The 14395-nt window shown below is 38.2% G+C and overlaps 1 protein-coding gene across 2 annotated transcripts in view; it reads right to left on the bottom strand.

Annotated features, from left to right (window-relative positions):
- The window catches only part of fip1l1a (FIP1 like 1a (S. cerevisiae)), a 35753-nt gene that overhangs the window by 884 nt on the left and 20474 nt on the right, over nucleotides 1-14395 (bottom strand). Inside the window, exons 12-14 of one of the 2 annotated variants that reach the window (XM_057352158.1) lie at nucleotides 8963-9021; nucleotides 5586-5778; nucleotides 164-310 (exon numbers count right to left, since the gene is read on the bottom strand). In XM_057352158.1, the coding sequence (XP_057208141.1) occupies nucleotides 164-310; nucleotides 5586-5778; nucleotides 8963-9021 (399 nt within the window). Of the gene's footprint in view, nucleotides 1-163; nucleotides 311-5130; nucleotides 5301-5585; nucleotides 5779-8962; nucleotides 9022-14395 lie in introns of those variants that run through there. The other variant, XM_057352159.1, reaches the window with a different exon arrangement.

The following is a 14395-nucleotide window of genomic DNA, read 5'->3' as shown; positions in this document are numbered from 1 at the left end:
TAATTTACATTTATGCATTTGGCAGACACTTTTTTCCAAAGCAACTGCATTGCATTGATTTGATCAGAATCTATGACTTTTTAGAGCCATGGACTACCAATACTGGTTTCTAGAAAAGTATCTGTCACCTCTGGTTACATTGGTAGTTTCTGACATTTCGTACCTGTGTGAGAATCTGTGTCGCTCACTCCTGTCTCTGTGTCTTCTCTCTCGACGTCTGTCACTTTCTCCGTCTCTTCCTGAGCTTTCTCGATTCCTCTCTCTGCCGTAATGACTGTGATCTCTGTGTCGAGTTGGGCGTTCCTCTTCACTGCACACAACCGCATGGATTAAAGTGAAAAACATTCTTCTGACTGAAGTCATATTCCTTTAACCCACACTTTTTCTAAATAGTCGAAACCAATAGCGTTTTAAAGGGAGATGTATTGAACCAATTAACGTTGTATTGCCAGTTTGCGTATTTTAAAAGCTATTTTTAATCTATTAAAAAAGTATACTTACCTAGACAAATAATCAACCATCTACTGTATAACTTTCCAGTGCATTGTTTAATTGATCTTATAAGACCAAACAATGTTTTCTGAAAATCTTAATAATTAACAGAAAAAAGAACAAAATAAAAGCACCACTAAAGACCAAAAATGTTGTTTGTATTTGTCTCCAGAGTGCTTTTCACTTTTTCTGCCTTTTGGCTGTGAAACCATATTCCTGAAGCTTGGCTACACCTGACACCCGTTTCAGTGTTTGACTAGCTACAGTGACTAGTTTCAGTGTTTGACTAGCTACAGTAACTAGTTACAGTGTTTGACTAGCTTTTCCAAGGCGGCTGTTAAGAAGGTAGCCTATCACTTTAACATTTCCATGGCGACGCGGCACAGCTTATCATGTGACACACTGCAGAGCCACAGCAGCTGTATGACTGATTAATTGATTTTACATCATTTCTATTTTTTACTCAAAAAATTCACAAACTGTTAACTATGTCATGAAATATCTGACATTCCGATTGGCAAAACTGTGCATGTGAATGTGTTTTGTTGTTTAAACACTTTTATAATGATCGCGTTAGTTGAGCTATAAGCGGGCGCCGCCATGTTTGTTTCTGCCGCGGTCTGATTTCTGTCGGATTTACATCACGTGAATTCATCCACTACTCATGTAACGTTAAGTGCCTGGTGAACATGTAGAAGAATTGAGTGATCTTAACAATTACGTTGCAGATACTGTGTCTGATGTGAATAAAACACATCCGTCAAATTTCATTTACGGAGATTGTTATTGCCGCTTCCATAGACATCAGTGTGTATTATACAATCTCTATATGCATTTCGTGCTTGTAGGCACGTGTATATGTCTGAAGCCTAAACTAAACATTATGTGACAGGGTTGATTCTGTCTCTGACTCAGTGTCAGCCAAAGCGCTGAATGTTCTAATCACACCGGTGTGATCGCACGCGTCAAAGGGTTAACAACATTATGAAAAGTGAATTAAAGACATTAAAGGACAGGCTGGAACTCTGCAATTGACGGAAATCCGTCGTAGACTCGCTGCAATTAAAGGAAATCCGTCGTAGCGACCGAGAACTTTAATCCATGCAACCGCACACATTAGTAATGAGGGAAAATAGCGAACGCTGTCAGACACGATGTGCTCACTTACAGGTAATTAATAACCTGATCAACAAACGCATCAAGCATGCATTGCTCAGAGTTGCATTTACTTTGCATTGGGATGACACGAGGGTAAGTAAATTATGAAAAAAATATATATTTTAGGGTGAACTTTACCTTTAATTACCTTTAACCCAACAAATATATTCGGAAGAAAACGAGTAAACAACACTGGTTCAGAAAAACTTCCTGTTTCAGTATTTTTAACACTGCACAAACATCTGAACAGAATACAACCAACAGAACATTTATAACCGAATCAAAATGTTAAACAAATATCTTTAAGACTTAATAAAAAAAAAGTAATAAAAATGAAACTGCAAGTGCTGCTGGACCAGTGTTTACATCTTGCAAAGTGGTCTATAGCAGTAGTTCTCAAACTGGGAACCGTGGCCCCTGGGGGCCCCGAGATGGATCCAGGGGGGCCACAGATTTTGTGGCATTTTATGAAATATAGAAATTGATCATAGATTTTATGCAATCAAACATCAGAAAAATAAGACCACCAGACAAAAGAATTGACGTTTCAGCATTGTATAACCGAATATGTTTTTGTTTAAATAAAAATTTTCAATTTAAGATTATAAATCTTTATTTGGGGGGCCGCAAAGCGATGCACTCTACACAAAGGGGGCCTTACAACGAAAAAGTTTGAGAACCACTGGTCTATAGCCACAGTCAGGTTAATGCATTTGCATTCTAAAAAGAATTCAATTGTAGCTATTATAATGTTTCTCAATGAAAGCTTGCAAGTGCACAATTGCAACGTGTTAGGCACGATAAGAGAGACACAGAAGCGCACAGATTTCACACAGTGATCTCTCTGTAATTAGAGTCAGTTGAAACCTCCGGCCCTCAGGTGATGTGATATAGATTAATCCTGGAAACACTAATTACATGACAGGGCACAAAAGAGCTTGTGCTGGAATTGTGTGTGATTGCTCCACTTTCGTTTTAGTTAAGCAACTGCCACGTTTCCTCTCTCTGTGCGTTCTTCACTTTTAGTCAAACAATCTCTGTTACTGTCAGCAGCGTGCGCTCATATCCCAGCAGGCATCTGTGCTGGTGTGCCGCAGTTGCAAATTCTTCTCAATCTTATTAATACTGATTACAACTGTGTATCTTGAGACTGTGCATGAATGCACCATGAGTAAGACATCACATGATGCTATTAGTCTCCGAGTGTGTGTCGTGCCAGCTGGCCTAAAGAATAGCCTGTCCTCCAAGCCACGGGAATTAGATCATATCTAGGGGACAAGTGCTTACCAAATGTCCAGCTAGGTGTTGACAGCACCTCCAACTAGATAAAAAGTGATAGCGTTTTCAACCCGGAATTCTAGGCACGGCTGTCTAACGTGTTTATCTAACATCGGTTGTCAATCATTTTTATTTAAAGGAGCAGTGTGTAATTTTTTTGGAGGATCTATTGACAGAAATGCATAATATACTTAACCATCGTTGCGTCCGAATGTTTTCCGCAATTTTTTTTATGTTTCGTAAATACGTTATCTCCTTCAGCAAAGAAGCGTAAATGTGACGACATCTTTGTCCTGTGAGTGCCACCGTAGTTCTTCGAAAGGGAGGGGGAGGGGAGGAGTGAGCCATTGGTTGCAATTTGCAACCTCACCACTAGAAATGTAATAAACTGGACCTTTAATATTATCAGCACTAAAGTGGAAAACGAAACCAACCGGGACGGTTCAGCACGGAATGTAACGGTTAAGCAACCAGAACGGTTTTGCCCTACAGTATAAAAAGTGGTTTTGGATTGTTATTACTCTGCATGTTTTAAAGACGAAATACACGAAAGGTTCTCAGGCAGCATATGCTTAAGAGATAGGAGACGTTCTCTCTGCATGGTGGAGAATCAAGCAGTTTGTGTGTTCCAGAGTGTGGTGCAGAATGTTGTACTTCACTCAGCATGTGGTAGACAGAGATTGATCGCTATGGTTCTGTGTTGGTGCATAAAAACTGTGATTGAAAACAGGTTTGTCAGTGTATAGCAGAGAGACCTCGAAGGCTGAATAAATATGTTGGTCAGTAGGCCCTCTGAGCAACAGCACAGGCGCTAAGCTGCTAACATACTCTCAAAGCCTTGGCAAGAGTGGGTGCGTGTGACAGCTTCAGTCCTAGTTTATGCGATGCCCGGCCAAAAGTGTGTGTGTCCTTGCACAAGCCCAGCAATGAATCAGAAGAGTCGTGTTGAGATTTGGCAGTCGTTTTATTTAACATGTTTTCAACCGAAACACTTTTTCGTTAAAAAACAACCCTGTTGCAGTCATACCGCAGGGGTCTTAAGCGGGTTGCAGGGGGTACTTGAAAAGATTTCTATTGTGCTTTGCTAAAAATAATATGAGAAAGAAATTATGACAAAAATTCAGGGCTGTCAGTGGATTTAAATAATGCACCTTGTGCATAATCTCTTGAAATGTTTTGTTCTTTATTTAACAATACAGTACAATGCCAAAGTGAAATTTCCCCTTGAACTGTAAAAAATGTGTAAGTCGAACTCATTAAAAAAGCAGATGCTTATGAGAAGGCTCATTTATTCACCGAAAACACAAAAAATAGATTTGCTGCCTGTAGTTTTTTTAGTACAATTAACTTGGCTTTGCAAGTCATTTTAACATTTTAAAGGGACAGTTCACCCAAAAATAAAAATTCTGTCATCCTTTACTCACCCTCGAGTTTCTCCAAATCTGTGTAAATTTATTCGTTCTGATGAACACAGAGAAAGATATTTGGAAAAATGCTTGAAACCAAACAAATCCTGGCCACCATTGACTACCATAGAAGGAAAAATGACAATTGTAGTCAAAAGTGCCCCAGAACTGTTTGCTTTCCTACATTCTTCAAAATATCTTCTTTTGTGTTCAACAGAACAAAGAAACTTATAAAGCCATTTTTCCTACTATGGGAGTCAATGGGGGCCAAGAACTGTTTAGTTACAAGCATTCTTCCAAATATCTTTCTCTGTGTTCTTCAGAAGAAAGACATTTGTGCAGATTTAGAACAACTTGAGGGTGAGTAAATGAAGACAGAATTTTCCATTTTGGGTGAACTGTTCCTTTAACTTATTTGTTAAAAACACACATCAAAACACAATCCAACATGGCAAACACACTACCTCATACACAAACACATAACTCTGAATCACAACCACATTAATGACACAAGATTAAACAAGAGCTTGTCATTGTGTGTGCGCAAGAAAGAGAGACGATCTTAAAGAGGCGGCATATGTGACCTCATATGTGTGACAGGTCTGTGTGCTTCCCAGCTGTTCTACTGGCCTGTTTTAATCTCAGCGATCTCCTCATGTGACCTCGTACTGAAACACTGCCACTGCGGCAGAGCTTAGTCAGGTTTCACGTACATGCAGATGTGTGTCAGGTCAGAGGAAATCGAATATGATGGGTTCCGAGTCAATAGCTCTGTGACATGCAGTGAGTCCAGGTGTATCTGTGATTCGAATTGGTCAGTTTTGGTGTTTTTTGGTTAAAAGTTTGTAGAAATGATGTCATGTTGTCTGAAAGCCTGTGTCAGTCTCTCTTATTTCTTCCTTTTCTGTCTTACAGTACATATTGTATATCTGTCTGTATAAACATCTGCGAGCAAAGCTTCCATCTCTAAAACACACACACACAAACAGACAGACACATAAAAGTCTGTTGAATCTGTTAAGCCACTCTCTTTTCATCTATGCACTCTTTACTTTTTTCACTTTATTCCTTATTTCCCTCGTTTCTCTGTCAGCATTAGATCCATATGTGTGTGTGTGAATACGGACCAGACTCTACATCTGCACTCATTGATCCACAATGGCCTGCTTTGTCAATCTCTTCCTCATAAGAAACAAATACTTGTAGCTCCAGTGTAAATGTCTAACCTGCTGGTGATTAGATGTCTCTTACCTTCTGCGGTCTTGTAGAGAGAGACCTTTATCTCGATCTGCTTCTCTGTTTCGCTCTCTCTCCCTCTCTTGCCCATTCTCTCGTGTTTTCTCTCTCTCCCTTTCTTTATGATGATGGCCGTAATACTCCCACGGCTTGCTGCTGTCAATTGCACCGGGCCAAGAACCCATGCCTACTGGAGGTGGGTATACACCTGGAAAAAACAGGAAATAGTGCAATTAGAAACAGCAGATGCCACTGATGCCCTGGATGGGATGCGCATGTCATGGACTTATGTTGTGATTAAAAGCATCTGATGTTTTTGGACAGCTGCTTTAAAATAATGCAAACTGTAAAATGTGCTATAGAAATAAACAAACTTGACATAATGTTTGAATTACTGAACTAAATCCTGACTCATCCTGAACTTCAGATGTTTGTCAAATCGTTTGTGTCCCTTTAATAATGTACCACCTGGCTACAACTCGTAATAGGAAGTAGCAAACGGTTTAAAGCCATAATAGCCTATTGATTACAAAGTGTAACAAATTTTTGTTTCGCCCGACCGTTTTATAGTTCATGTAGAATTCTGTGGTGGTAATATTTTCATGTAGCATTAATGTTTTAGTGTATATTTAGCTCAAGTAAATGTTGAGCTTATATCATTAATTACGATATATTGGTATATTGCAAATAAACAAAATCGTAAAAAAAATTTGCATATTTAAAAAATTATTTTCCAATCGAAAATTCTAGAAATTTCTGTAGCACAGGGAAGGTGGGATGAAGCAATGATGGGTGACTTTTTAGTCACAAAAGACAAAAACGATCAAATGTACACTTCTGAAGTTTTGGACGACTCATTTTTAGCAACTGTCAAAAAAACTGTTGTTTTGAGCTCAGTGTTAAGGTCAGTTTATGGTTCTGCTTAGGACCTACGCCATAGCCTACGCAGAGCCGCGTACCCTGTGCGTACCCTACGCCGTAGCCTGACGCGCACCTCTCCAAAAATGTAACAACGCGTCAACTCAACGCGGACCGCAAGCGCTGTGATTGGTCGGTTTGGCAGCATCGTACTTCCTTCTACGCATTTCCGGCATCTTCTTCACTGGTTTCTTCTTCCGGCAAGTTCAGAGTCCACAAAAGAACAACATGGTGAGCATCGACATCGACCAAGTTACTGAGCATCTGATTGAAGAGGTTCGAAAATACACGCATCTGTATGACTCCTCTTCGGCGGACTATAAAGACTGTCAGATGGCGGCGAATTCTTGGAGAGAGATTTCCTCTAACGTCGGTTTGGCTTCCATTGTCGTTTGCAAACACTAGCATACACACACACAAAACATCGGCGAAGAAGAGCAAACCCATGAAAACACAAAGAGCCAACTAGCGTTTCGGCGGTGTAATTGCAGTATGACGCATAATCTCAACGCAGAACCATAAATGTTCACGACGGCGTCGTCTACGTACGTAGGCTACGCCGTATGTTACGACGTAGGTCCTACGCAGAACCATAAACTGACCTTTAGTCAGTACCTTGTAATTTCTGCATACGAGTAATAATACTGAAATGTTTAAATGTGCGAAAATATTTTTTCCATCGATGGTTAAAAAAATACTGTCGATGGTTAAAAAAAATTTATGTGATTTAGTATTCAGCATGTTAAACTTCATAAAGAAACAGTAAAAATTAAAGCGAAACAACTTTAAAAAAAATGTTTAATTGTGTTATTAGAATAAAAGACTGGTCTATCCATGTTTCTTGTGCAAACATTCATAATAATAAGAAATACACATTCATATACAAAACTTGGCACCCGTTAAGCAATTTCACAGGTCTTTTAACAGTTTTAAAAACTGCCCCACAAAACTGCGATCAATCTGTCTTGTCCATATGCTCAGGTGTAACATTTGACAAAAATCAGTACATCCACTTTCAAAAGACGTCCTGTCAGTTGGTGTGAAAACAACAACACAACTAAAAAATCAAATGGCATTTCAAATCTGGCCTGAGGGCAATTTTGCTGCATATTGAAAGGGCACATGTCAGACAGATGCCAGGCTAACAGCTTGCTATTACCATGACAACTATTGCTCTCTCTCCTTTTTCAAACACACATGCACCATTTCACACAATCACAAAAACATATAGTAACAGTAACTCTTTTAACTTCTTAACTATGCCAAAATCATTACTACATGAAGAGGTTAACAGGGCCACAGTAGATCGTCTGACCTGCTCATTTTTCTGTGTGTGTCCTTGTTAACCTCTGTCTGCAACAATGATGTGTGCTGGACTGAGGTGGAAATGCTTGCAGTGCATTTCTATGTTCATTGGCTGGAACTGTATCCCTTCACAGTTCTACGGGACGTGTGTGTGTGTGGTGATGAGAGGGTGTTGAGTATATTAACGCTTTGTATGCAGTTCCAGGCTCTGTAGCCAAAACACTGACACAGACATTCCTCCCAACACACTCGCACATGGACGGAGTGTTGTGACATGGGAAAAAATGTGTGTGAATGCGTGAGAATGTCTGATTGTGCGTGGCTGTGTTGGTCTATGTAAAATGGTGGGGTGTTCCAGAGTGTTTGATACTCCAATTAAGATGGTCCAAGGGCAGTGGCCTGATTCAATATTTTCTCACTATTCGCTACAAGGCGTTTGGAAAACCACAAGAAAACAGACTTAAATGCATTCAGAATAACATTAGGCAGTTTTCTTTCTCACACACACATTATTCAGGAGTAGGGATTTCAATTTACACAATAGGTTGATTTGTTATTATAAGCGTGTTATTTTCTTTCTAAATGTGCATAGGACACAGTGCATGGACATTATCGACAGTATTACAGAGAATCTGTAGAATTCGAAAAAGGGCATCTTTTGTGTTTGTTGATTGGTCTGTCTAGTGGCTAATAATATAACTATTTATATTGTATTTAATTTATTTTCATAATAACGTAAATTAGTATTTTATTGCATAATAATTGCATTAAATAAAAAAATGTTGAATGGGTTGTGTTGTTGCATTTAAGTTTAGCCAAGTAACGGTTCTTCTTGGTAACTCAAAATAATAGACAAACGTTTTACTTGCTAATGTAATTTACTTGAATTATTTCTGAAAACAAGCAAAATAAATAACGTTCTCTATTCTTTGCAGAGGTGTATCAGAAGTTAAGTTTGGACCACATAAGCTTGCATGCGCAGTAACGTTTGTTTATATTGTAGTTTTGAAAACCATCTATATCTATTATATATATTATAGATATATTTATTTCTATATTGTACTGAAGATACTTTATTGTGATGCTAGGATGGATGTGATCAGAAAGACACTATAAACAGGAAACAGTAAACAATAGAATAATAAACAATAGAAAATAGGCACTCATACCTGGAGGGAAGGGAAACGGAGGAGCTGAGCGTCCATCATAGCCTCCAACCAAACGTCCACTGTAACATTGAACAAAGGAAAAGTTACATTTTAATAACTATATTTGAGTCCACTTTTAGAAATGCATTTTTTTTTCAGAAAAAAATAATTTGATGTGCCCCTCCATTGCTTTGGAGTTTTTGATTCAAGTTTTTCCAGCATGATTTGATCTTACGTGCTACAATGCCAGCAAGCATATCTGACTGTTCATCCAAAGCAGTTAACATGGTTAAAATCACTCTGGTCTTTTAAACCCCACTGTTGTGTATAATGTACATACGGTATTTGTGACCCTGTCAGTGAAATCCAGGCTAACGTTTTATAATCTGGTTATGATATAATGAGCCAGTTTGATTTTAACCACTAATTTCATTATGATTTAAATTTTTGACATATTGCAAAGATATTAAGGTTTTATGATCTTTAAATGATGTAGTAAATCGCACAAAAAAAATACTTCAGCTTGGTTTTCACAGACTGAGATACATCTGTGTTCATATTCAATGTCTTTGAATATACATGCATTATGAATTCACATAAGCATATTCATTATTTAAATTTTGATCTTCCTCTTTAAGAGAAAAGATGCCTGTTGTACTGTTTTCCCAAGCGAGCCCACAAAAACAAACTTATTTTAAAGACCATTTAATTAAAAGGGCAGAGAGTAAATTGCTCCAAGGTCACTAAGAGCAACAAAAGCTCATTACTTATAGCTAACAACAAAGCGAGGGAAATAAATACAGCATGTAACTAAGAGCAAAAGAAAGAAGACAACGAAAAGGGCAAACTTTCAAAATGATCAAAAGACTCTCCTCTCTTTCAGAGCTCAATTTCCTCACTGTTTGATGTTACTGGCCTAAACTCAACGTGCAGCATGCGCCCGCTAATCTGCCAGCAGTGTGTGTAATAGCAGATCCAATTCTGGCAAACAAGCTATCGCTGATCCATAAATCCTGGCTGCCCGCCCTGCTTTCAGGGCGTTCTGCAGCGTGTGTGCGAGAAAAAACTGCATCCAAAAGAACTCCTTGTGGTCAGGTGTTGTTTAAGATGAGTGCACTGATTCTAATAATATCTCTGGAAGAGATGCTGCTGTTCTGGTTTCTCTTTTCTGGTCCCTCTCTCATCCTGTATCCCATTTCCTCTACCTTGCTCCCCCTCTTTTCTCTATTATTATAATTCAGCTCTTCTATATCATCTGCGCTTTTTCAATTCTTGCTTTATCAACCTGTCTATATGATTTGGATAGTGGCTAAGACAACAGGAGATGAGACGAGGAATTTATGATAATGAATGTAAGATGATTTACAGTTGCAGTCTTCTCACCCCTGGGGGGAGTCTTAGTTAGCGGCTGCCTCATTAAGATGGCTAATCGCTGCAGAATTTGGCCCTAATGACCTCAAGCTAATGCTGTGCCGAGACTCCGCCTCTCCGGAGGGCTGTACCGCATCACTCTGGTGAATAAACAAATCAACAAAATAATTATTGCTGATATTATAAGATGTGCTGAGGGAACGCTGACACGTGTCGTAAACTAATGAAACTATACCGGATGTGGTTGCCAAAACTCAAGACATCTAATCCAAGCAAGCGCTGAGAAGGGAATTCACCAAGAATGAATACCGCTGATAACGCTGTTTATTTACACCTCTCGTGAAAGAAATTATGCAAATCACATAAACGTGCCATCATAATGATTGCTCAATGCATGGCACAATTTTCCTCATTGTGGCCGGTTCTGAGTGCTGGGTTGTGGAAGATGCATCAGGCTTCCGCAATTTAGCGCGCTATTTTGAGACTGCAGAGCATCTCTCGACCGCTGCGATCCAGGCACCGGAGTTTTTAAAATGCAGGAAGTGCACTCGACTAGAATGCATGTCTGGATATTTGCCCGTTCATAATGCTTTTCTCCATCATTCGATCATTGTTTGATTAATAACCGCTGTCGTGATCATTGAAAAGGTAAAGAAAAAGCTTACACGGTCTGCTTTTCAAGATGAATAACAATGCAATATTAATGAAACTGCTTTAAACAGTCAAATGGCATTGTGCAAATAGGACGTGTACTATGACAAGCCTAATTTACCTAGAAAGGAAGTGTTGACATTAAAAAGAATGACAATTACATTGTTTAAATATTATTTTAATAAATTAAGCCCCGACTGCAAGCTGTCTTTAATGTAAAGTGATTGTCCCTTCTTCAATGTGTCCGGATGGTGAATAGTTTTTCATGACTAAAGATCCACGGCACAATATATTTAGTGCCATGGAAAAGGTGGTATAAAATCAAAACAATCTCCCAGAGAGCCTTATGGGCCACAAAGCTCTCCATTTCTGTGCTTCATGTAGCAAGAGCTCATATGACATGTTACGTATGTGTGAGAAACATTAAAGAGATGACACTAAAAGAGGGAGAAGAAAAAATAGTTTTTTGCAGTGATGGTACAAGAGGAAGTGATTCATGAATTATACAGTCGGTTGGCAGGGCTTAGACGAACGGAAACTCCTACAAGGATGTTTGGACTTGGCAGAGAGAGCGAGACGTGAGAGGAACCATTCTTTAAACAACAGAAAAAAGAACGAACAAGCAAAGTTAAGGACCAGGAAATGGAAATAAATGGAGGGAGCTGGTTGAGGAGAGAGTGAAAAAGAGAAAAAATTAGCATAGAGATGAGGAGATAAAGGGAACAAAAATAAAACCAAGTTTTTCTTACTGGCACAAGATAAAATGCTTCCTATGAACTTTGTTCTTCTTAATTTAGTTCTACTTATTGTTGATGAAAAGATGAAAACTAAATTCTTTAATACAGTAGTGTATACTATAGCTTTTTATTACACGGCTCATTTGAATGCTTGATTCTGATTGGCCAGTCGCGACATTCCAAGGGTTGTTATTTTCAAATAACAACCGCTCAAAACTAATAACACCCTGTAACCTGGATGCTGCAAATCATTTTGAGAGGGGCAGTTTAATATTACACGAAAATGAATTATAAATGTGTATTTTAATAACATGACATTATATTTACAAATGATTAAACCAATTTGCCTGTTCGAGATGTTTGCACGTCGTTTAAAACCGAAACTAAACGGCTTTTCCTCGCGGAAGTTCTGCATTCGTAAAAATTAGCTAATCAAATATTCCAAATTCACATTTTATGTCCAGTTTTTTTCTCATGTGGCAAGTAGCCGTGTAATAAGCAGGCTAATGTACAAGCAGCCGGCTGTTATCGCGAAATAAGCCCCTTCAGTGTGATACACTGAATCACACTGATCGGGGCTTATTTCTGCGATAACAACCGGCTGCCTGTATCATCCCTTACATAATATTTGTTACGATTGGAATTAATGGAATAGCTAAAATTGTTTATTACATTTACATGTATGCATTTAGCAGACGCTTTTATCCAAAGTGACTTACATTGCATTGTACTATACATTTGTTTCCATGTGTGTGCAATCCCTGGGATCGAACCCATGACCTTGGCGTTGCTAGCGCTATGCTCTAACCACTGAGCTGAAAGCAGTTTTATTAGAATGGGTTATCTGAAAACTTTTTTCTATATAGTGTATATGCACAGGTAACTAACAACCTTAAAACTTCTGAGGCCACTGTTTTGATTATTTTTATGACATCACATAGAACAAGATAAATCACAGCTTTTCAAATTCCAAGTTTCCAGTTTGTGACATGAAACTATGACTCATGCATCCATATCAGAACCATAAGGATGTTCTTCAGATAACGATGGCTGTCAAACTCTTAGGGGGAGTGAAACAAGTAGGCCTACTGCATAGTGAGGCGGGGGAGAGACTCGCTCGAGACTGGGCTGTTTGTCTTGGGGACACAGAGAGGATAGTGAGTACAGAGGGAGGTGAAGTATGACGCATGGATGGATGGGGAGGACTGGATGCCTGTAAACAGGAGGCCACAGGGACAAACATGGCCACCCCGTCTGTTCCTCTTTCTGCCTTATTTGGCCTTCAGCTATGTTGAGCATGGCTTTTAAACTGTATTTTAGACCCAAGAAGATAAGTTGTGGCGTCGGAGAGATGAACAGACACACATTTTACTATCATAATAGAAAGTTAAGCTAAAAATACTTTTTACTCAAGTGTCACTCTGATGACTGTACACTATTATTTCAATAGAACGCATAAGCAGACTTTTAAATAATCTTTTTTGACCATTTTTCATATAATGACCCTGCCAGTTAAGCTCTATAAAATGACACCATAAAGTAGGCCATATATGTAGTAATATGTGTACTATATTCCAAAATCTCGTACAAAGAGCTTGACAAGCATTTTTTTGACAAGCAATGTCTTTTAAGACAAAAAGAGCTGTTTAAATATTTTTTAAATTGTAAAAACATAAGTTAATACATGCATATTTATTTAATTTAATTAATGAATAATTAAGATATAAATAATGATTAATAAATACATAATTAATAATAGCACACACGTTAGTAAATGAGAACATAATTGTAATTTTCAGGTGTTTATTCATTCATTTTCGGTTTAAAACACATGTTAGCTTCTGTACTGTAACTCCAGAACAAAAGAAAGAACTGTTTAAGCAGGATTAAAACTGAATGAGTAAATGTGAATATGGAAGAAAGGGAGACACCGTGGATTAATTTAAGGTGAGGGGACTTTTGTCTTGATTTTTTCTTCAAGTCTTGATGAAACTGATGAGCTGGCCTACATATTGCAGGCAGAAACAGAGACGGCAGTAACTCACAGAAAAGGAAAAGCTTTTGCAGCCGCAGCCCAGTTTTACTGTTCCATAAACTCAATGAAAGTTGTCAATCCCAGATTTAAGAAGTGTCAATCAACATGTCGTGAGGGACACAAAATGTTTGAGTCTTATAGCTCAATGATTTTTCAACTTACTTCAGATCTTTTCTATCAATCTCACGGTCTTTCATTCACGTACCCGTATTAAGTGACACTTCCCTTTGGCAGGGACAATTTACCACACAAAAATCTAGAGGAAATGTAAAAAGAATAAACTGTGTCCATTGACACTGTTTTGCATGCACTGTCTTCATATTTTTAGCACCCACTTTGCTAGAAGAATTATGCAAACCAGAATCAGAATCTTGAAAATTTGTACATCATATTAAAACTCAGTCTCTACTCTTTTCCTCTTTCTACCTCTTTCTCTCTCTCTGTCTGTCTCTTTCTTTCTTCCTCTCCTGTTTGTGTAGTAATCTGATACATTTGTATTTACAAATGTACATTGGGCTGCCACGTCTCCTGTATCTATAAGACGCTGACCTGCAAACATACATGTATGGATTATATACTGTATGAATATAACTACACGATATTATATATATACAGTTTATTCATATATATATATATATATATATTATTATTATTATTATT

The sequence above is a fragment of the Triplophysa rosa genome, linkage group LG15, assembly GCF_024868665.1.
Source record: "Triplophysa rosa linkage group LG15, Trosa_1v2, whole genome shotgun sequence".
NCBI classification, from domain to species: domain Eukaryota; kingdom Metazoa; phylum Chordata; class Actinopteri; order Cypriniformes; family Nemacheilidae; genus Triplophysa; species Triplophysa rosa.
This window is presented reverse-complemented; position numbering and strand designations above follow the sequence as displayed.